General features: G+C 41.6%; 1 protein-coding gene across 2 annotated transcripts in view; it reads left to right on the top strand.

Moving 5' to 3' along the window:
* The window catches only part of LOC122765059 (rho GTPase-activating protein 20-like), a 54,012-nt gene extending 41,508 nt beyond the window's left edge, over nt 1-12,504 (top strand). For both annotated transcript variants that reach the window (XM_044019125.1, XM_044019126.1), the window contains exons 11-15: nt 342-506; nt 1,374-1,483; nt 2,156-2,345; nt 7,953-8,067; nt 9,913-12,504. In XM_044019125.1, the coding sequence (XP_043875060.1) occupies nt 342-506; nt 1,374-1,483; nt 2,156-2,345; nt 7,953-8,067; nt 9,913-11,612 (2,280 nt within the window). In that variant the 3' untranslated portion in view covers nt 11,613-12,504. The remainder of the gene's footprint in view (nt 1-341; nt 507-1,373; nt 1,484-2,155; nt 2,346-7,952; nt 8,068-9,912) is intronic.
* The last annotated feature ends 10,427 nt before the right edge of the window (nt 12,505-22,931 follow it).

The following is a 22,931-nucleotide window of genomic DNA, read 5'->3' as shown; positions in this document are numbered from 1 at the left end:
AGTCCCGCCCCGCCCCCCTGCCGATAGTTCCGCCCACTTATAGTCCCTTTTTCAAACTCGTCATTTACGAGACCTTGGAGACAAAAAATCGGAACATCACAGCTTCTTCTAGAGCCCTATGCGATATTTCCACAATACGTTAACAAAATGTGTACGTAATCATCTGTTTATCGTAGAAACTTAGCGTATTTCACCATAATTCATATTTGAATAACTTAGTATTGAATCCACAATAACGCGGTACATTTACACCTTGAGTAAAACTGTAACGTAAGAAAACACATACTTTTCTTTGTGTGTGACCTTTAATTCTCCTCTGTCCTCTGTCCTCTGTCCTCCAGGACATGCTGGTCTTCCTGTATCTGGAGGGTCCGTACACCAAAGGCGTCTTCAGGCGCTCGGCCGGGGCCAAAGCCTGCCGGGAACTACGAGACAGACTGGACAGTGGGACTGAAGACCCGGAGATCTCACACCAGTCTGTGTTCATCATCGCTGCCGTCCTCAAGGTAACACACACACACACACACACACACACACACACACACACACACACACACACACACGTCTGAAGGCGTGAGTGACTGATGTGCGTCCAGAGTCACATCAGTGCAGACAGGATAATGTGTGTGTGTGTGTGTGTGTGTGTGTCAGGCAGTCTGCCAGTCACACACACAAGGCGCTGCATTGTGATGCATCATGGGAGCAGCTCAGGTGTTTGTCTCCAGTCGTGCACACGAGCTGAGACTAAAACATCGTCGTTATTCACATTTTTAAAGGCAAACATAGATGAGTGAGTGTATTTACTTATAAAACTGTGAGTATGAGGCTTGTACTGCGTTCCATTTACATCGGAACTCGGAAGACGGAGCAGGGAGTGGCGTTGCCGTGGAGTTAAACTTGTCCTCGGACATTTAAATGGATAAATATTGAGCAGTAATTATGTGTACGACTGATTTACTGTGAAACACATGAGACAGAAACGCTTTTAACTGTAAAAACAGCAGAGTTTTCATGGAGCCAGCCGTTATTCTACGTAATTAAATCAATTAATCAATTATTTAAGACTCAACATGCAATATTTAACATTTCAATGCATTTTACTCAACAAACACCGGTACTTTTACACAATATTGAATACTTTTATATGTTTTTAACTCAATAAAGCACATTCAGGCACTTTCATGCATAAAAAGTCATGCAAGACAAATGATTAAAATAAAGGCACAACAATGAATAAAAAAGAGCTCATTTGCTACAAATAATTCACTTCAGCAGCTAAATGACAAGAGAAATAATCAATAATCTGATATGAAATGTTAATTAACCACGTTAAATATTGACTAATTTAAAACAAATGATTTCCACACACACAGGATTTCCTGCGAAATATCCCCAGCAGTTTGTTGAGTGTGGATCTGTACGAGCAGTGGATGGACGTGATGGAGGAGGACAGAGGGGACGAGAGGACGCCCACTGTCCAGAGGTAAGGAACTGTCCGTGTCTCTGTCTGTGTCTTTGTCTCTGTCCCTGTCTCTGTGCAAATAAAAAGATATTTCAGTCCAGAATCTTGTACAAACACAGTTTTCATTCAGAGACAAATGAAAGGAAAATCTGTGGCGGCTGAAGTGAATGTTCTGGAGGCTTGTGGTGTTCCAGCACCTTCCTGTGGCACGTTGTCGGTTTTTCCTCTAATTACAAGATGTTTATGTCTACACGGTAAAACAGGAGGGGGAGGGGGCAGAGAGAGAGTGTGTGTTTGTGTGTGTGGGGGTCACTTTACATCCAAAATCAACAAAACAGAATTCCTTTCTCCTTAAGAAAATAGAAAACAAGTTACCGTGAAGGCGACAATGAGAACGTTCCACACACACAAACACACAAACACACACAGCCATACTTCACTGACTTCCATTCATTTGGACAGCCTCAACCAATGGTTCCCAAAGACTGGGTCGAGCCCCACAGATGGGCCGCCGGAGATCTTTTGGGGTCCCAAAAATGAATTTTCCCAATCTCTTAGTTCAGATTTATGTCTCTATGTTGTCAATAACATGCAGAACATGAAGTTGTAATTCAATTACCATTGTCAAAAAAGCTAAATATTAAAAAATCACACTCACTCACTCACTCACTCATCCTTCTCTCTTTTTCTCAGGTTGCTCCGCCTCCTTCCCGCCGAGAACCTGCTCCTGCTGCGGCACGTCGTCGCCATCCTGCACCGTATCCAAGGCAACGCCCTCGACAACCAGATGAACGCCTTCAATCTGTCCGTCTGCATCGCTCCCAGCATGCTCTGGGCTCCGGCGCCGAGCACCCCCGAGATGGAGGGGGAGGGGACGAAAAAGGTGAGGAGATGCGGAAACGTCGCAGTTACGTCTTTAACTTTAGAAAGGTGTCTTCAAAGCTTCCCTCTGTGTGTGTGTGTGTGCGTGTGTGCGCGTGTGTGTGTGTGTGTGCGTGTGTGGAATTTAACATCCCAGTGGCAAATTTGAAGCAAACCGAGATCAGACAGGTGAAGATGCTGAGGCGTTCCTGACACCATTACGCCCCCGCGCGCACACGCACACACATGTTCATACCATGTGGAGTGTATACGTGTTAACATGCACATGCTACTTCTGTCAGCCCCCGAAAATGTATTCATCAGCAGACTGACACGCACACACGCACACAGAGTCACGTTTACATGTCATCAGTCATGAAGTAAAGCTTCTCAGTGTCTGCTTCAGACTGAAATCTTTTTAACAAAACTTTATGGCAACAAAGTGTTGTTAGCAGAGATTATAAATCAAATATCCTCTTCTGTGAGGGTATGAGCAAATGTAGACGTGCGGATCAAACTTAAGCCACAATCTTATATAATAATAATAATAATAACAAAACAAAACCAATCAGGTGTTGCTTCAACATCGATTGAAATGATGATGTTTCATGTGACAGCAGAGTGAGCAGAACAAAAGAGTCGACTGTTAAGTCTCTGTCCTGAGCTCCGCCCACAGGATTCAAATGCACCAGGTGACCCCTGAAAGGCTCCGCCCCCCCATATTTCCCACTTGTTTTGGACGGTTGTTTCCAGTGTAGCCGTTCGTGCACATGCAGTCTTAGAACAGCCAGTAGGAGGCGCACTTCCTCTCTGCTCATTGATTTACATACCACCTTTTAAAGCTAAAACAAAAAACACTTCCTCGTAGTATTTGCTAATAAATGTGTCACTTTTTTAAATGAGTATGTCATACAGTTTTAATTTAAAGTTGTTTTTTTAGTTTTGTGGTGAATTTAACCTGCGTTTTTTTGTGAATTTGGAGCAAACGTCAGACTTCCTCGCTCATAACTAGGTCAGTCAGGGTGACCTGAAATACCTGACCCCGCCCCCCCCAACCACACACACACACACACACACACACTGAACCACAGACCATCATGTAGTCACTAACACATGAAACACAAAAAGAAAGATTTTGGATTTCTGGTTTGTGTTTGGAAGGTTATACAGTTATTGTGTTACACACACACACACACACACACACACACTGTCTCTGTGGGTGGCTGCTATTGCGTATACCTCTGTGTGTGTGTGTGTGTGTGTGTGTGTGTGTGTGGCGGCCCGGGATCCATTGAGTAAAAAACATGCAAAGAATTTCCTACAGAATCCAGAGTTAAGGACACACACACACACACACTTGTCAGTACTAGTATCCCTAACACCCACAAATACCTAAATATCCCGCGTGTGTGTGTGTCAGCACAAACGTCCCTTTTTTCTTGAGGGGGAAAAAAAGCGTTTAAAAAATAATAAAGTGAGATTTCAACATTTCTCCCCCCCCCCATCCCTCTCTGTGGTCAGGACCGTGGTCCAGTTTAAACCGGTCTCTGCTCTGCGTCACGTCTGCAGACACGTGAACGCTCCTGCGTCTCCGAGGCCCTCCCACTTTTTTCAACGCAGCGTGTAATTTAAATGTTTTTGGGTCTGAATGTTGCTGTTTAAGAGATTCTGAGGTTTAAAAGTCTGTGTTTCCTTCTTCTTTTACTGAGAGACAAATCGCTCGGATGCCTTTAAAGCTGCAGTATGTCATTTTTTGTGGGGGTTTTGGTCGATGTTATTTTTCTGCCTCTGTTTGGACGTCTCTGTGAACAGGAATGATGTAACGTTATAGTGTTGTGATGCAAATCAGACCTGACTGAGGGAGCGTGTGTGTGTATACAGCAGTAGAGCAGGGGCGGGCGGAGTCAAGAAGGGTTTTTAAGCCAAGAAACATTTTCTTCGAGAAGTAAAATTCACTTTTCTTGGACGCTTCATCCTCTGTCTGCCTTGACATAAAAAAAATAATTTCCTGTGTGCAGGGCACGAATGACGCCGGGCGACACAAGATCTAAAATTGAACTTTTTTTCTCTTTTGTTTTGTTTTTTATTACAGAGACTTTTCTTTCGGACACTAGTCTGGATTTAAATCAAATGTATCGCACATTTTCACAAGATTTTCAAAAGAAATAGTAGGAGTTACTTTATCACGTTAAAAAAAACAGCATAAAAATTGACAATTTTTATGTTTTATTTTCAAAATTTAAGTTTCCCTTTTTTTTCATTTTGTGTCTAAAATGAAAAAAAATGTGCTTAAAAATCAAACCACAGAACATCAACAGTATCATAACAGAGAATACATCAAGCAGACAAGTGACTCACAGACAGCTCGAGTTCATGCATGCGTGGGTCAAGCAATGACCTCACAAATACTCGGAAATGACCCACTGACACACCAGCGTGACATCTGACGTCCGGTTTCCATGACTACAGAGGACATTACACTGACTTGCGTTCCTTTCCTGGACACTTATCCTCACTGTACCGCATGTCCTCACCTTAAAATGTAAGAATTTACATTGTGGGGACGTGATTTTTGTCTCTGTAAGGAAGACGAGTCCCCGTAACATGACCGTGTAAAGAGATTGAGATCCTCACAACACACACACACACACACACATCTCATCCGGTGTTTAGTATATGTGAGCAGTGGTTGTGTATAGAGTGAAAGGAACAGGCTGTTGACAGATGGAATGGAGGGATGGATGAATGGATGGGCGGAGGAGTGAAAGTCCTCTGGACGCCTGCAGCGCCGGGTCTTCTCCTCAGCGTGCCGTGCATCACGTAGCGGCGCGCTCTGATTGACAGCGAGGAATGCTGAGTGAGTGTTTGAACGAGGGCAGAGAGGCCAAGCGTGAAAGGGAAGGGTGGGCAGGTAAGAAATCAAGAGCAAATCAAGAGCAGGATGTAGAAATGAGAACCAGAGAGAGTTAAAACTGAGGTGAAATGATGGCAGAAACTGGTAATAGATACAATAATTATTCACAATTCTCTTTAAGTTGTTTTTCATTCCCGTAGAATGAGCCTTTTATATTATAGTATATCAAGAAAAGCACCCAGAGTGTTGCTGTTGCCTTGTTTTGTCTTGACATAAAACAAATCCGAAGCAGATTAGGATTAGGATACAGAAGTAGCTAAAGAACTAGTAGTTATTTAGTTTGTCGCCTTCGGGAAATTCAGTCACAGACCCTGCACACTCGGGTATAGACCTCTTCTCGTAACCAGAGAAACAACGTTCACAGAACACATCGCACTCACTTCATCCATGACAAATGAACAAATCGTGGCAATTTCATTTTCAGATATTAGATGGTTGCATGTCTGATCTGGCAAGGAAGCCAATCCTCAGAAAGTATAGTCCTTGCAGTCCGGAATTGAACCAGCAACCTCTGGATCAGAATTCATATGACAATTATTTGACAGCTTTAACTCACAAAGTTTAGGAACGAGAAGAAAATCTACTGGTCGATCTTCTCACCTGGGTCATGACCAAAGGAACAAGATCGCAGGTACAAGCAGCTGGATTTGGGTTTTCTCAGAAGGGTGCCTGTGGTCTCCCTTAGAGTTAGGGCGAGAAGCTCAGTCATCCTGGAGGGACTCGGAGTAGAGCTGCTGTTCAGTAGAGGATGGTTCAGGATGGTTCGGGCATCTGGAAAGATGCTACCGGGACACCTCCATAGGGAGGTGTTCCTGGAACATCAAACTGGGAGGAGACCTTGGGGCAGACCAAGGACTAGGTGGAGAGATTAGGTCTCCTCACTGGCCTGGGAGCACCTGGGGATCCCCCAATCATGGTTGGATGATGTGGTCCAGATTTTGGATAAGCGGTTGACAATGGATGGATGAAGTTCAGGAGAGTCCACAAATGTTTTGCATCATACAGGCTTTTTATCCACATGGAACCCACGTTTTGGGAGCCTTTAAAACGCTATTTTTGGTCAATTTCAAAACACCACACTTGGGCAATTTATGAAAATGATGATGATGTCATAGCTCCACCTCTTGCATTTGCTTTACCATCTTCTTCTACAGGCCCGACATATACACTCTAGTTTTTATAGTCGTTTTTGGGGGTTTTCATGATATAGAAAACTTAACAAATAAAAAAGATCGTATCGGGAAGGAAAGGCTTGGACAGAATAGGAGGACAATGAGACAGAACATTAAACTGCTAAACTGAGGAGACAATCTAAACAGACAGATACAGGGAAAATGGGAAACAGGTGAAACAGATCAAGGCCGAGCATTCAATCACAGACGAAGAGGAAGTAAATCAAGAGTGAATAAGGAAAGTAACCTCAAAAGTCAGTCCGTGAACACATGAAAACGACCCAACGATCAAAGAAAGTTCAAATTAGAAAAACCTCTGATGGTACGACGTCATCAAAATCTGTCTCTTGTCTCTAATGTCTCCGATGTCACGTGCGGTGGCCGGGGGACGACATATTGTTAGTATAGTGTAACTGTGAGCTATAACTGTCACCGCAGGTTATGGTGAACAGAGCTGAGGATTAACCGCAAACCAAGATAAGTGTTGCCTCGGGGTTTTCATCCAGCAGCCATTAGTGCACCGAAAAAACCCACACACAGCAGAGCAGATGAAAGAGTTGCATCTGCTCTCCGGTTTAAAAAACTTTAAGGGATTAAGCGTCGCTGATAACCCAAATGGAATTACTCTGGACTAAAAATACGGCTCATCGTCCACCGGGTGAAAAGAGATAAACAAAACATAAAGTGATAAAAATCACTGCTAAAACAGTAGATACTTTTTTTTTACGTGGACATGTGGACAACACTCGCACACACACACACACAGAGACAACATCTGGCTTCACAAACAAACAGCAAGGATTTTTGTGGATTAAAAAAAACTCACTTAGGCAGATTTTAGAGGAAATGTTCCGCACTCTGTGACAGATACACGTGTTCCTGCGTCTTTCTGTCCCAGAACATCATGTGTTGTTAGTTTTAGGGCCAACAAACACACTGACAAATGTCCCTCAGATGTCATTCAGGGCCATAACGTTGGGACATTTGAGCCGTAATATGATACAAATACAACTAGACGACTTTGACACAGGTCAACATAGCAAGTTTGGTCGGGATGTTTTCTATGTAAGCAACTTTGACGCCACCTAGTGCCAGAACTGCACCACATTATTGATAAGTATTAATCCTTATCAGCGTGACCTCACCCAATTAGAAGTTGATGGCAATAAAACTGAAGGAGAAGTTTATTCAAGCAAAAATGGGCGTGAAACGGCTGCTTGACCCCAAATGGCCGCCTTCCGGTTGCGTTTAGGTGAAAGGTCCAAGAGACTTTTCTCTAGATCTTATCCTGATGAACACGTGTGTCCATTTTCATGTGTGTTGGTGAAACTGTTTCTGGGGCCATTGATTTTAAATGTTATAGGGGAAACACATCAGTCTCCGACATGTGACGTCATGTATTATTATCAGGACGTTATCCACAAGTGGAACGAAGGAGGTTTGAAGTTATCACCAAAGTTATTTAGGAAACACCGCTACAGTCCAAGAAACTTAGAAGTTAAAGAGTTGGTGTTTTAACCGCGTGCTGTCTGTCCTCCTGCAGGTGTGTGAGCTGGTCCACTTCCTCATCGAGAACTGCAGCAGCGTCCTGGGAGAAGATATCACCACGCTGTTCAGGAGCTTCAGCCAGAAGAGCAGCAGCAGTGACCACGGATCAGGTAAATGAGACTTAGCAGAGGAACGCGAATAAAGAGCTCGAGATAATATTATTATCATTATAGAATATTAACATTTTCCTCTTACACTCTGTTGTGGCGTCACCCTCACATGAAAATGGGTGTAAACAGACCAGACTTAACTAGATCTGATCTAAGAGGACTACCACCTTCAATTTGAATATTAGCCCTAAACTTAACCTGGTTAATCCTGGTTGATAAAATGGTTGATAAAATGGGGTTCTGGGACCAGGTCTCCATAAGGACTGTAAGGGTATATGCCAATAGATCTTCAAAATACTGTGCTGTGTCTGGGTTTCTTAACAGAGAAGGGTGCTAGCAAAAAGAGTGTGCTAGCATGCTAATGCTATCTACTTAACATACAAAACAAAACGCTAGAAAAAAACAATGTATAAAGTATTAGGGTGCACTTTTCTGTGTTAGCTTGCTAGCTTGTCCACTTACAAAGACTCATTTGAAACTTTCACCTAGCAGTGGGGGTACTGTTAGCATCAGGCTAATATCTTGTACTTGCAGCAGTGGTTTTTGTTTTCTGCTGACTCACTATCCTACAAAGACGCCGTAGCTTCACCTTGATTCTATGCTAACAACAGTGATACATGGTGCTAGTCTAGTGCTACGGTTGAGCATGGGTTGCAGTTACCCTCTAAAACAGAAACGATTTAATGTTATTTCATTCGTTTTCTCTTGAAAATGACCTAAAACCACAGGTTTGTCAAAGAAACGGTGTTGACGCGTATATTTGTGCATTTTCGGTGGTTATACGTAAATCCTAGTCCTTTTTGTAGAAGGTATTCAACATATACCTGCGTATCACGTAAAACTACACGACTCAATTCATCCGCTAAACCCAAGATGTCAAACCTCGAGTCCTGAGCTGAACGAACAAAGTCCCAGTTCAGCGCTGGAGACGCAGAGAACAGAGGACAAAGCGTCGTCCCGCCGCATGCTCCCTGACCTCGCCTGGTTATTTATAGAGTCGCTGGAGGTCTGTCGCATTTGTCTGAATGAAGAGATTCAACAGTGCGTTAATCAGCACCTGCGACCTCGGCAATCACCGAAAATTACTGCAGGTCAATCTGCTGACCCCAATCAACGAGCCTGAAAGAACCTCACACACGCGGTGAGACAGTCAGTGTTCAGACTCAATACACTGTTATCTCAGAGAATACAGGATATTTCTAAACAATATTTTGCATTTGTCAAGGTTTTTTGGACACAAAATACCATTTACCTACAGACATTTACCTAAGAGTTGAATTTAAGATGTTTTTGTAGAGTTTATTTAAGTTTCAGGGGATAAAAAAACATGTATAATCACTTTAAACTTGATTTTAACAGCCTGGAAGGGCCATTGTGTATACTTAGCTACATCTAATGGTGAGAATCCCCTGCTCACACCTCCCAACACGGAACTACGGTGGTCTTTTTGTACCAAAAATGATGTGAACAGCTTCATATTTATCTGGCTGGAGTCGTAATACGTTTTCTGAAAGCAAACTGATGGTAGAGTGAATTGTCCAAGTATGAGTGAATGGGTGAATGGGCAAAACTGCAGTGTTTGATGGCGCTTGCCTAAAGTACATAAAAAAGGCGTATTCTGAGGCTACAAAAACAAATATAATTATACACTTACACAAACATAGATATGTGTCGTTTTTTACAGTTCTGGCATTGAAGCCTCTGTTAACCAGTTACCTACGTTAGAACGTGTCCTGGATGTGTTTCCTGTTAGCAGGGTTACTCAGAAAAAATGTTAATATTAATATTTCTCTCCTCTTTTATTTCCTCCACCTCCTCCGTCCGTCCGTCCCTCTCTCCTCACAGACGCGTCGTCCTTCCAGATGAACGACTCGTCCTACGACAGCCTGGAGAACGAGCTCAACGACGAGCCCGAGTCTCCCTGTCAGGAGCAGCTGCCGCTCCGCGACAAGGACAAGCCCGACAGCCGCAGCCGCGACTCCGTCATCACGCTCAGCGACTGCGACCCCGACCCAGACGCGGAGGCCGACCTCCTGCTGCAGCTCCCCCCGCTGGCCAGACCGCGGAGGTTCAGCCCCGCAGTGCGACAGCAGCGCACGCGGCAGGCTAACGGCACGTCGCAGGGCTCCAGGAGGCTGAGGAGGAGTTCGGAACCCGCCTTGGCTCTAGAGACCACGCCTCCGTCAGGCACCCTGGTGGTTCATGCTGACAATCTCTGCCTGCCGCAGAGGAAGGCGAGCTACGACGCCGCCATGGTGGGAGAGCGGGTGGAGGGGGAGGACGAGGTGTTTCTGGAGCAGAGGCTGAACGGACTCCAGCTGAAGCAGGAGGGCGAGGACGGGCGTGAGAAGGGAGGAGCTAAAGTCCAGAATGGCGGGTGGAGGAAAGTGAAGCATGCGCCGCCGCCTCCGTTAAGACTGGACGCCAGCTGCTCCAGTCTGTCCTCACCTGCGACCTCACCCACAGGCTCCTCCCTCAGCTCTTTAGACTCCGCCTTCTCACAGTATTCAACAGACTACACCACCAACGGTGCGACTGTGTCGAGCGAGCCTCCACCGCTCTCGCCACTCTTTCCCGTGCGGCCACAGCTGTCGCCCAGAGGTTCACCCCCTCGGGGTGGGGAAGCCACGCCTTTGATTCCGCAGCCCGCCCGGGCGGTCACCAGCGCCCCCCACCCCCACGGCCTCCATCCTAACATGTGGCTCAAGAGGGACCGCCGTCTGTCACTGAAGCAGTCCGATAACGGACACACGGACGAGGACTTACCCGCGGTAAACGGGAAAAACAGCCCGGCGTGTAACGGCCACCAGAAGGCAGCGGCGACGGCGGTGACTCAGCGTAGATCCAGCAGTCCTCCGTCCTACCAGCAGGCGCTGCTGCAGCTGCAACGCAGCCGCTCGCCGTTCTACAAGGGGACAGAGAAACCTCTGACGGTCAGAGAGCTGAGGCAGCTTCACGATCAAACCTGTACCTTCAGACCTCCGACAACCCCAAACCAGACTCCTAATAATCCTAATCCACACACAGGAAGTGAGGTCACACAGAGGGCGGCTGGGAACGAGCGCGTGCAGCCGCCACAGGGGGTCTTCTACGGACAGAGCAACACAACTCTGGTCCTCCAGAGGCAAAAGTCCGACTCGCTAACTCCGACCGTGACGGATCAGAGAGGGCGGACCCTTCCTCTCCCTCGCCGAGCGTCTGAACCCGCCAAGTCGTCCACAAACCCCGGCTCCTCCTCCTCTTCTATGACCTTGAACAGACCTCGGACTCTCAAGGGTCAGACCCAAGATAGCGGACTCAGGGTGTCGGACGTGGAGCCCGGCCACGTGGAGCCGCGCTTCTGCTTGTCTCCCTCCGCCACGCGGACTGTCAGGGACTACTTTTCGCCACAGGAGCAGGAGGACGCCGACGTGTGCCTGCGGAGGAGCCAGGAGGTGGCGCTGGCGATCGTGCAGGGCAAGAGGGAGTGGCAGAGCAAGCGCTGCAGCGACCCGCGCGTCGACGACTTTGAGCAGCTGTTTTTCGCGGAAGAGTCGTACGTGTAAATAATTGCACAGATAACTAATGTTTTGATGTTTTTTTTTACCAGTTTTGTCATAAATTATGTGATTATATTCGTCCACTTACACAATCTTCCCCTCTGGCAGCAGCAGAATTTGAAGTTTGAACAAGTTTGAACATTAATCTTCTTTGACAATAAGTTTCTTTGAATTTTTGTGGCTGAAATCTAAAAAAAAAAACAAGATTTATTGAGTATTGAAGTCGGATTTTGTGACACAGATTTGGTTTGCGATATGTAATTTACCTGATAGACGTACATGGTTATTGTCATTTGCAGAATTGTTCGAACTCCCGTTCAATATTTACAACGTCTTAGATCCACAATTAAAATATTGGCTAATGCAAGGGTTTCCATTGTTTCAAATTGTGATTTAGTGCTAGCCAGCGTCACGGATTGTCAAAAACCCAAAAAACTGAATTTCTGACTTCAGTTTTTAACTAAATTTAGCTAAATTTAAAGTTAAATTCTGACATAAATGCACAGATACACACATTTCCTTTACCAATTTATATGCAAACAGAAGCAAAGACATACACAGACAGGTGTAACACATGTTTATAACTTATTATATAAGCTTTTAACTTTAATGTTTAAAACAACACCTGTGATGTTTGGACGAGGAAACAACGAGATTCCCTCCACTGAACACAGCGTACATCGTGTACCTTTAAGACAATAATACACAATAATGGGGAATTTGACATTTTAACATAATTGTACCTTCTGTTTTTTGGTGACCAATAATTACATACATGTGTTTCAGTGATCTAAGTGAATCAGTCCAGTCTGTATTTATTTGTACGAGTCAAGTTTCCAAACGCACAGTTTCTTGTTTTCTTTTTTGGTTAGTTTTTAAACTGTGTGTGTGTGTGTGTGTGTGTCCAATACTGTGCAAAAGTCTTAGTCCACCATTAGCTTGTTGTTGTTTCAGCTACACTATAATTACTTCTCAGTGACTTTACTGGAACACTTCCAGAACCTACAGGAAACATGTACAGAGTTTTTAAAATAATAGAAAAACAGGTTTTAAGTGTCAAGAATTCAGTGTGACCTACTTTTATATTTGACAAATACACTGTGTGGACAAAAGTACTTAGACGCCTGACCATGACACCAACAGGGACTGTAATAACATGCTCGTATACAGGACAGGACCTTTTTGTAGCTATAAGAGCTTCCACTCTTCTTGGAAGACTTTCCTCAAGATATTCTTTGGGATTTTTGTTGGGACGAGAAGACCTGGCTCACAGTCTCTGTACCAGGTCGTCCTTCCACACCAAACTCAAGGTCAACCATGTCTTTATAGTCCTATAGAAGCATAGCATTGTCCAAAATGTCTCGGTATGCTGAATAGTTTATTGGAGACAAGGAGGCCGAGAGCCCAAAGCCTCGTTGAAACGCCTCAATTCAATACTTAACAGGTGTGGACAAATACTTTTGTCCATGTAGTGTTTACTGAAGACGTGCTTGAACTTTGCAGACACTTGTTCAGAAGTAGAAACAACAAAGCTGAGACTTCTGCATAGTACTGTATGTCTCTGTGAGGACCAGGGTTAAGATTTCGCTTCGGGATTAGGGTTACGATTCAGGTTTATGTTAGGGTTAGTGGTTGGGATTCTCAACCCTGGTCCTGGTGATCCACTGCGCTGCAGGTTTTAGACGTTTCTCTGCTCCAACATTCCATCCATTGTCTACCACTTAGTCCTCCACGTGAGGGTCGCACAGCTGCTGGTGCTAATCCCAGCTGACGTAGGTCATGCAAACTCCCAGCAGCCACTTTGTGGCCACTTGCTCCAACACACCTGATTCAAATGCATGGGTCGTTACCAGGCTTCTGCAGTATGACGAGGTCAACATGTGTATCAGGTGTGTTGGTGCAAGGAACCTTCAAAAACATGCAGGCCACTAGTGGATCCTCGGGACCAGGACCAGGACTGAGAAGCCCTGTGAGTGTCCTCACTAAGAACAGTGTAGAAGAATGTATATGTGTGTGGTCTTGTATGAGTATCTTTGTGAGGACCAAAAAAACCTAGAAACCACAGGGAGTGAGGACAGTTTGGCTGGTCCTGACATTCTGTCACCCCTTCAAAGAGCCTTTTGAGGGTTAAGACCTGGTTTTAGGATTAAGCTAAGGGGTTAGGGTATGCCTTAAGTCTATGAGTGTCCTCACTACAAATGTGTGTGTTTGTGTATGTGCGTGTGTGTGTGTACCTTTCTGAGGACCATTCTGTCAACCCTTAAAATGGCTTTTTCAGGGTTAAGACCTGGTTTTAGGGCGCGTGTGTGTGAGAAGCATCATTCAAAACACCTGTTCTGTTGTATATTTGTGTATAATAATTATATTTCTTTGCTGTGTTGATTCCTAATGTGACACGTTACATTCAATGACCTTATTTCACTGTGCATTGATGTATATATATGTATATATATACATATATACAAACACGCAGTAGCTGTAGATAATGTCAGTATTATCATAGTGTTATTATTATAAACTTAGCTGTCACACACTGGAATGAGGTCATTGTCAAATGTAAGTGTCGCCACTTTCAAAATGTACTTTATCCTGTTTGTATCAATAATAATTATTCTCATTGATGATGGTGAATTGCGTCAATCGTGTACAATAGCTCTGCGTATTTATGTTAAAGAAATATATAAATATATATATGTCTATATAAATATTATATGAACTTCTTCCTTTGGTATTTTGTGTTGTGTGTGTGTGTGAGAGAGCGAGAGAAAATAAATCACATGTATTTTTGTACATGCCAATTCTGCTGCTGCTGCTGCTGCTGTCGTCTCTATAGAAACTATATTTGCTACAAAACGCACCACGTTGTATATTTTGTACATCTGGCGTCCAACATTCATGAGAACAAAAAATGTCATTGACTTTAATAAATATTGCTCTTAAGAAACAACAGGATTTGTTTGTCTGTCAGAACTGAAAATGATTTTATATCTGCAGGAAAACACTGAAAAGAACATTTAAAGAAAATGTCAGTACAGAATATTTTTCAGTCAAATTACTTATAAATAAATGACAGAAAAGCTAAAAAAAAAAGCTAGCTTAAACCTGCTAATGTTTGTAGCACTAGCCAAATAAAACATGTTTATGTGTTTAGTAGTCAATAAATCACGTTAATGTGTTTCGCACTAGCTAATTAAAACACGTTCATATAGTTAGTGCTTGTAGCTAATTAAAACTTTTTTATATGGTTAGCACTATAGTCAATAAATCATGTTAATGTGTTTCGCACTAGCTAATTAAAACATGTTTATGTATTTAGTGCTTGTAGCTAATTAAAACTTTTATATGGTTAGCACTATAGTCAATAAATCATGTTAATGTGTTTCGCACTAGCTAATTGAAACATGTTTGTATGCGTAGCACTAGCTTAAACATACATGTGTACTAGCTAAAACATGCTTATGTGTTTAGCACTAGTTCTATAAAACACTTTTAGGTCACAGGCACAGTTTAAACATGTTTTTGTGTTTTTATTATTGAATCAGTCCAGTTGGTATTCATTTGTATGAGTCAAGTTTCCAGGCGCACGGTGATTTTCATTGTTGGTTTTTAGCTCTGTTTTATTTCTCTGTCACTCTATGACATAAAAAAATCACATCTGTTAATCCCTCACGATACAGGATAATTTGGCCAGATAATCTGTTCAAATCAGCATCAAATCAGAAGACATCCACGATTGTCAGAAATCTGACCAAGTACCCTCTAGTGTAGATACTGAAGATTGTGATACTAGTATTGAACAAAAAGCGATGTAGAGCCATCTCTAGTACAATCCTTACAAATGAAGCACAAATTATAGCTATATTGATTTAAAAAAAACAATACACATGATGATTCATTTTATTCTCCTCATATGACACTAAAATATACAGTATACAAATTTGCCGATGTGCTCCACTGCTCTGATTGTCCCCATGAGGCGCTTTAGTTGACGTAATCCCACAACATCTTTGTCAAATAATAAGAATTTGTGTCCCATAAAAACCCGAAACTCACAAAACACAAGTTTTATTTGTCACATAATTTGTGTTTTGGAGTTAATGCAGCTGAAGGAAACAGGTCCTTGAAACTGTATGTTTTTTACTGGGTTTGTAATCCTAGTCTAACTCTAACAGCGATATCTAGGTCACAAACTCCCCCCATTTACACTTCCTGTGTCTGACCATGGCATATTTCACTCCACAAAAGAGTGAGGAGGCAAAAGAATGTGAGCAGATTTGTAGTGTCTGTGTGTCACACGTATGTACGTACACGGATAATAAATCTGCCGTGTCGTTTCCTGTTGTGAAGGAGTTGGGGTTTAGGATTGTGCTGCCGAAACGTTCGGGGATCTCCGTTTCTTGCTCGCAGCATCTGGAAAGGGTTACGTTGAAATGAATACTGAAGGCGAGAGTGAAAAAGGTCTCGGTGAGCGCTGGAGCTGTGTCGCATTAAAGGTTGTCACCTCACCAGTGATTTTACACAGTTGGGACATGAACATGTGAGATTTGTGTTGGAAAGACAGTGAGTCGGGGAAACTTTACACCCTGAAATGGTCTGAATATGGAAAAAGAAGAAGGATTTTTCCATCCAAAAGAATATTTTATGATTTTTCTTTTAAAGCTATTGTCCAAGTCCTTCATTCCTGTGGAATCTAATTTGTGTGCACATGTGTTTGTCATGCAGCTGATTGCATCACCAGGTGCGACGCTGATTGCTATCATTTAAAATCACCTGTGTGTTTGAGTCTTCTCTGCTTCACTATTTCAGGCTGGATGGTAGAAATAGTTTGGTCTCCTTAGTCTTGACATTCCCTGAGACTTTGGTTAGAGAAAATGTGTCAGTGAAAAGACAGTGGAGATTTGTTAATGTGACAATGTGGGGATTTTTTTTACTGAAAAGGAAATGAACTTGATCCATGTATCTCCATTTATCCAGAACTGATTCACACACACACACACACACACACACAGTTGAGGTGTCACATGAAACACTTGTCATTCACTTAGAGCGGCAGAAAGAGTTGTTAAACTGCATTGTGGGTCTTACCTTTGTCTTAGCTTTGCTTGTGTTGTGTAAATCAGAAGTGAAGAAAAGTTCATCTTCAGCACAAACGTTCAAATCGTGTTTTGCAAATATACCAAACACAGCTAAACATGTTTATATGCTTAGCACGAGCTAATTCAAACACTTTTATGTATTTTAACACTAGCTAAAACATGATTGCATGCTTAGCACTAGCTAATTAAAACACTTGTGCATTTAGCACTAACTAAAACATGTTTGCATGCTTAGCACTAGCTAATTAAAACACTTTTATGTGTTAAGCACTAACTTAAACATGTTTTTATGCTTAGCACTAGCTAATTAAAACACTTGTGTATTAAGCACTAGCTAAAATATGTTCATATGCTTAGCACTAGCTAAAATATGTTCGTATGCTTAGCACTAGCTAAAAAATGTGATATGCTTAGCACTAGCTACTTAAAACACTTGTGTATTTAGCACTAACTAAAACATGTTTGTATGCTTAGCACTAGCTAAAACATGTGATATGCTTAGCACAAGCTAATTCAAACATTTTTACGTATTTGAGCACTAGCTAAAACATGATTGCATGCTTAGCACAAGCTAATTCAAACACTTTTACATATTTGAGCACTAGCTAAAACATGATTGCATGCTTAGCACTAGCTAAGTAAAACACTTGTGTATTTAGCACTAACTAAAACATGTTTGTATGCTTAGCACTAGCTAAAACATGTGATATGGTTAGCACTAGCTTATTCAAACACTTTTACATATTTGAGCACTAGCTGAAACATGATTGCATGCTTAGCACTAGCTAAGTAAAACACTTGTATATTTAGCACTAACTAAAACATGTTTGTATGCTTAGCACTAGCTAATTAAAACACTTTTATGTGTTAAGCACTAGCTAAAACATGTTTGTATGCTTAGCACTAGCTAAAACATATGCTCAGCACTAGCAAATTAAAACACTTTTGATGTATTTAGCACTAGCTAAAACATGTGTTTAGTGCTATAGCCTTTCAAATCACATTTATGTGCTAAGCACTAGCCAAATAAAACATGTTTATGTGTTTGGTCCAAGCTAAAATGTGTTTATATGAAAAATGAGACACTCCATGTGCACGTGTATGGAAAAAGTCGGCTACTTAAACACTTGAAATATGTGCGTTTGGAGTACTTGAACTTTTACAGCAGCCAGAGACAGAAACACAGTGTCAGAGTTCTGACATCGATCACGTTTGTGACCCCGTGACTCTGCAGTTGTGCTGTTTATAATATAATATAACACAGCCTCCTCAGAAAACAGGCCAAGAAGAGAGCGGCGCTCTTCTTCACCTCCGTCACACACGTGTCTTATATTTACACGTTTAACTCTTCACTCTTCCATTCATAAATCATCTCAGCGCTGTTCATCTCACCGTGTCGTTTAATGTGAGCTTTTGTTTGGGTGTCGGACTCTGGCAACTGCAAAACAACGAGGACCTGGACAGTGGACACAGAGTTTGACACCATGACGTGATGTTTTCAGCCGAGCAGAGAAGAAACAGAGGAAACCAGCCGTCGCTGCTTCTCCAGGCCAACAGAAATATTATTCCAGTAGAATAATCTGATTGTGGCTGGATAGAAGACGTCCAGAAATACAAAATACTACAGTACATCAGTGAAAAGATTATCGTATTATGACATAAATATCATGATAATATCGTATTATGACTTAAATATTGTGATAATATCGTATTATGACTTAAATATCGTGATAATATCATATCGTGACTTAAATATCATGATAATATTGTATCGTGACTTAAATATCATGATAATATCGTATCATGACTTAAATATCATGATAATATAATATTGTGACTTAAATATCATGATAATATAATATCATGACCTAAATATCGTGATATATCGTATCATGACTTAAATATCGTGATGATATCGTATCATGATAATATCGTATCATGACTTAAATATGATAATATCGTATTGTGAATTAAATATCATGATAATATCATATCGTGACTTAAATATCATGATAATATTGTATTGTGACTTAAATATCATGATAATATCGTATCATGACTTAAATATCATGATAATATAATATTGTGACTTAAATATCATGATAATATAATATCATGACCTAAATATCGTGATATATCGTATCATGACTTAAATATAAGTGATGATATCGTGATCATGATAATATCGTGATCATGACTTAAATATGATAATATATCGTATCTTAACAAATATCATAATAATATAATATTGTGACTTAAATATCATGATAATATAATATCATGACTTAAATATCATGATAATATCGTATCTTGACTTAAATATCATGATAATATCGTATCATGATTTAAATACTGTGATATATCGTATCATGACTTAAATATCGTGATGATATCGTATCATGATAATATCGTATCATGACTTAAATATGATAATATCGTATCGTGACTTAAATATCATAATAATATAATATTGTGACTTAAATATCATGATAATATAATATCATGACTTAAATATCATGATAATATCGTATCTTGACTTAAATATCATGATAATATCGTATCATGATTTAAATACTGTGATAACATCGTATCGTGACTTAAATATCGTGATGATATCGTATCGTGGTGATTCCCACCTCTATTTATAAATCCTTAATAGCCATGTGTGTCATGCTTTTGTAATTTCACACATTCACACCTTTTATTCTTTAAAGTGCACATGCGGTCGTCCTGTAGCTCCAGTTGTACTACGTCAGTAAATAGACAGTGAAGTCTGGCCTGTGATTGTTTGTGTGTTGTTTTTACCATATAAGGTCACTCGTGTTACACCGTCGGACACTTTGACTTTCACGTGCAGCCAAATCAATCACTGTGTGTGTGTGTGGCACGTGTGTCGCCTTCACTCTAAAAGCCCTCCCTCACTGTCTCCATGGCTTTATATGGTGGAATCACAACATGAAAGAGAGCTGAGCAGACACAACACAGAGGGACGACAGAGAGAGTTCGAGGGAGTGAAGACAGCATCTGAAACGAGAGTTAAATGGAACATTTAAAGTGACGTGAAGCAGGAGTGCGAGCGAGAGAGAAAACAGGGAGCGGAGGAGGAGGAATAACTCGGACTTTTTCAGATCTTTGTCTTGTTTTGAAAAACGGTCAGACTGACCAAACGTTGTCAGGCTGCAAGTGTCTCACCTCACAAGACTCTGTTATTGTTTACATGAGATCATTAATGACGCACAGTTTAATCAAGCTAAGGTCATAGTCTGACTAAGACAAACCTGCTGCACGTGTTCATCGTGATACAAAGTAAATGTCTCTTGTGGTCGTCGCGTTGTCAGACGAAAGACAGTGCCAGAGTTTCCGTGTCCTTCTACTTCCGGGTCAAAGACCGGGCCGGACATTTTGGTGCATTAGCAGAACACCAAAGTCTGACTCGAGTCTGACTAAGCGTACACATGCAGGAGTAATCAGACTATGAAACACATTATCCAGGTATGTTAGTCCGACTAAGACTAGCTTGATTTTAGTCAGACTAACGTGTTTATTTGACATGAAGAATACTGAGTTTCTGTCTTAGTGGGACCGGCTCCTGGAGACCACATGGTCGCGACACATCACAACAGAAACAGGATAATGAACTAAAACCAAAACAAAAACTAGTCAAACACTCAGAGTAAATGATTGGTTTGCTGTCACTGTCTCTGCGGTCGTCTCCTGAGGTAATGACCTCCTCCGCTGTCCAGCAGCTTTGACCTATTTTGGTATTTGGACGGTCGTGTCTTCTTTTTCTGGGAATCTTCGAAGAGTGGGAAAGAGGTGGGAGGGGAGGGAAGGGGAGGCGCGCACACACACACACACACACACAGAGAGAGTCAGCATGTTTGGTTGAACTCACCCGGCCTCTGAGTGTGAGATCAGCATGTTTGGTTGAACTCACCCGGCCTCTGAGTGTGAGATGGTTTGTGTGTTTGTTTGGATGCAGGTCAGTGAAGCAGCTAAAGCTCAGTCTGTTTGAAGCACAGCAGCCGTCTCCACTTTCAGAGGCTTTTAGTTTCATTTTAAAAAGAAAATCCCTTGTTAGTTAAAGTTGGAGTAAACACTTTGATTCTTCCGTGTCACCTCGCTCCAGATAAACACAACATTTTTATCTGTTTATCAGACAAAAGAATGATCCATTCACTTCATTTAAACTTAAGTCAGTCAGTTGTATGTATATTTGTTCATATAATGAAATACTTTGAGCGTCTTAGTTTGTCAACGACTTACATTTTTCAGTGAACAACATGGATGACGACATTTTTTGAAATTTATATGATGAAAATTTGCTTCATTTCATTTGCCAAATTTTTAGTCAAAATTAAATTGACTAAGTTTATTCAACCATTTTCCTTCTTCACTGTCTCCATTTCTGAAAAGGCTCCACCAGTGTTTGTGAATATATATATATGTGTATGTATATGTATATATATATACATATAGATCACGTGATTAAATGATGCCGACGTGTTGTTAAGGAATAATTTATCAGTAAATGTCAAACATATGTCGCCTACTACAGCTTTAATTTACATTGAAATAACAGATTATCCCAAAACAAAGATGAATAAATGTGGTAGGGGAAGGAATAGTTGAATTTATTTACATGTTCATATGGAAATAAGTCAAATTAAGATCAGATTTAACTCATTTTTTTCTCATTTTTACTCATTTTCTGGTCAATAGTTGATGACAACTTCTGTTCAAATTGCTGTTTTCATCATATCAGTTAATCCCTCGACAAATTCCCACTAATCTGATTAATGTAATCATAGTAAGTGGCTCTATAAGAGGCTTTGGTTCAATTCCATTCATTTCTGACCAGCGTGATCCACCACTCTGACCCACTTTCTGTCATTCACCAGCATTTAGATCAGTAACGTACTCATGAACCAGACTACAGACACTGTCTTTTCCAAAAAATAAGGTCTATGGGAAAAAAGATTCTCTCCATAGACCTTATTTTTGAATGTACGGTGAATGTACTTCCTGTGGCCACACAGTTCACACAGGAAGAAGGAGGAGGAGGAGTTTCTTCAGCAGACACAAAGTCCGTTCAACATGTTAGGAAAATCTTACATGAAGTTAATAAATACAATAAAATAAGACTAAAAGATTAACATCACCCATCGTTTCTTGTTATTTTTGGGAAGAATCCGTCTCAGTATCACGTCTTTTGTAGATAATTCATCATCAAAGTGACGGCGACACGTGATCTGTCTCCTTGACGACATCACTCCCACCGTAACATCTGCCATTTTGGATCTGATAGGAACACGTGCTGGTCGTACAGTATCACCTCCCGCTTCTCCCCCCCGTGACATTAAACTTGTTACAGAGACGGGGGAAACGCGATACGGGGGAGAATAACTCTCAACACTCCCTGAAAATTACACTGAGTTATTAGCAGCACCTGTTTTCTCTGAGGAAGGTTTTCATACAAACTGAGGATCATTTGGAGCGAGCGATGATGCCTCACAGGAGAGAAGGAGAGAGTGACGGGGGAAAAAAGGAAAAACCAGGTGGACAAGGGAAAATATGGGCTGAAGGAGCTGTCAAGTTCAAAAAGCATCAAAGCACTCGCCTCCTGTCAGGGTCAAGAAGAGGCAGGAGACAAAGGTCAAAGGCTGAAGTTTGAACTTTGGTGGAACAAACACACAGAGAAGCTGTACAGGACTTTCCCTGAACTACAGAGCTAAACTTTTCTCATTGCTTTTTCATTTTCTCAACTATTTGGTTTGTCCTCAGATGTCTTCTTCTGTCATAAAAGTGCAAATAAGCCAGAACTTTTCCGTCGTTGAACGATAGTTAAGTTCATTTTTCCTCAGAACAAACAAGTTGGAAGAGAAACGAGACTACACTCAGCCTTTCATTTCTTTTTAAAAAAAACAATTCTCTTCTGTGGAAGTGAGCGCTTGTCAGAGCTCACGTCCACAGAATCCTCTACGTTTGGCACAAACACGAGTGTTTCGTACGTGACCAGAGACAACGGAACGGGACTTCAACAGTTAATGAAGTTTGAACAAAGCGATCATCTTATTTTGCCTGGTAACGTGTGAAAGAAAGAAGTGTCCACTATTCTGCAGCTTTTGTTGTTCCCGCTCTGTAAATCATCGACTACACGGCAACATTTCACCATTTCACCGCAATGTTTTTCTGTCAGTAACTCATTCTATCAAGTGTCCATTTCATT

The sequence above is a fragment of the Solea senegalensis genome, linkage group LG2 (genome assembly GCF_019176455.1).
Source record: "Solea senegalensis isolate Sse05_10M linkage group LG2, IFAPA_SoseM_1, whole genome shotgun sequence".
Lineage (NCBI taxonomy): Eukaryota > Metazoa > Chordata > Actinopteri > Pleuronectiformes > Soleidae > Solea > Solea senegalensis.
This window is presented reverse-complemented; position numbering and strand designations above follow the sequence as displayed.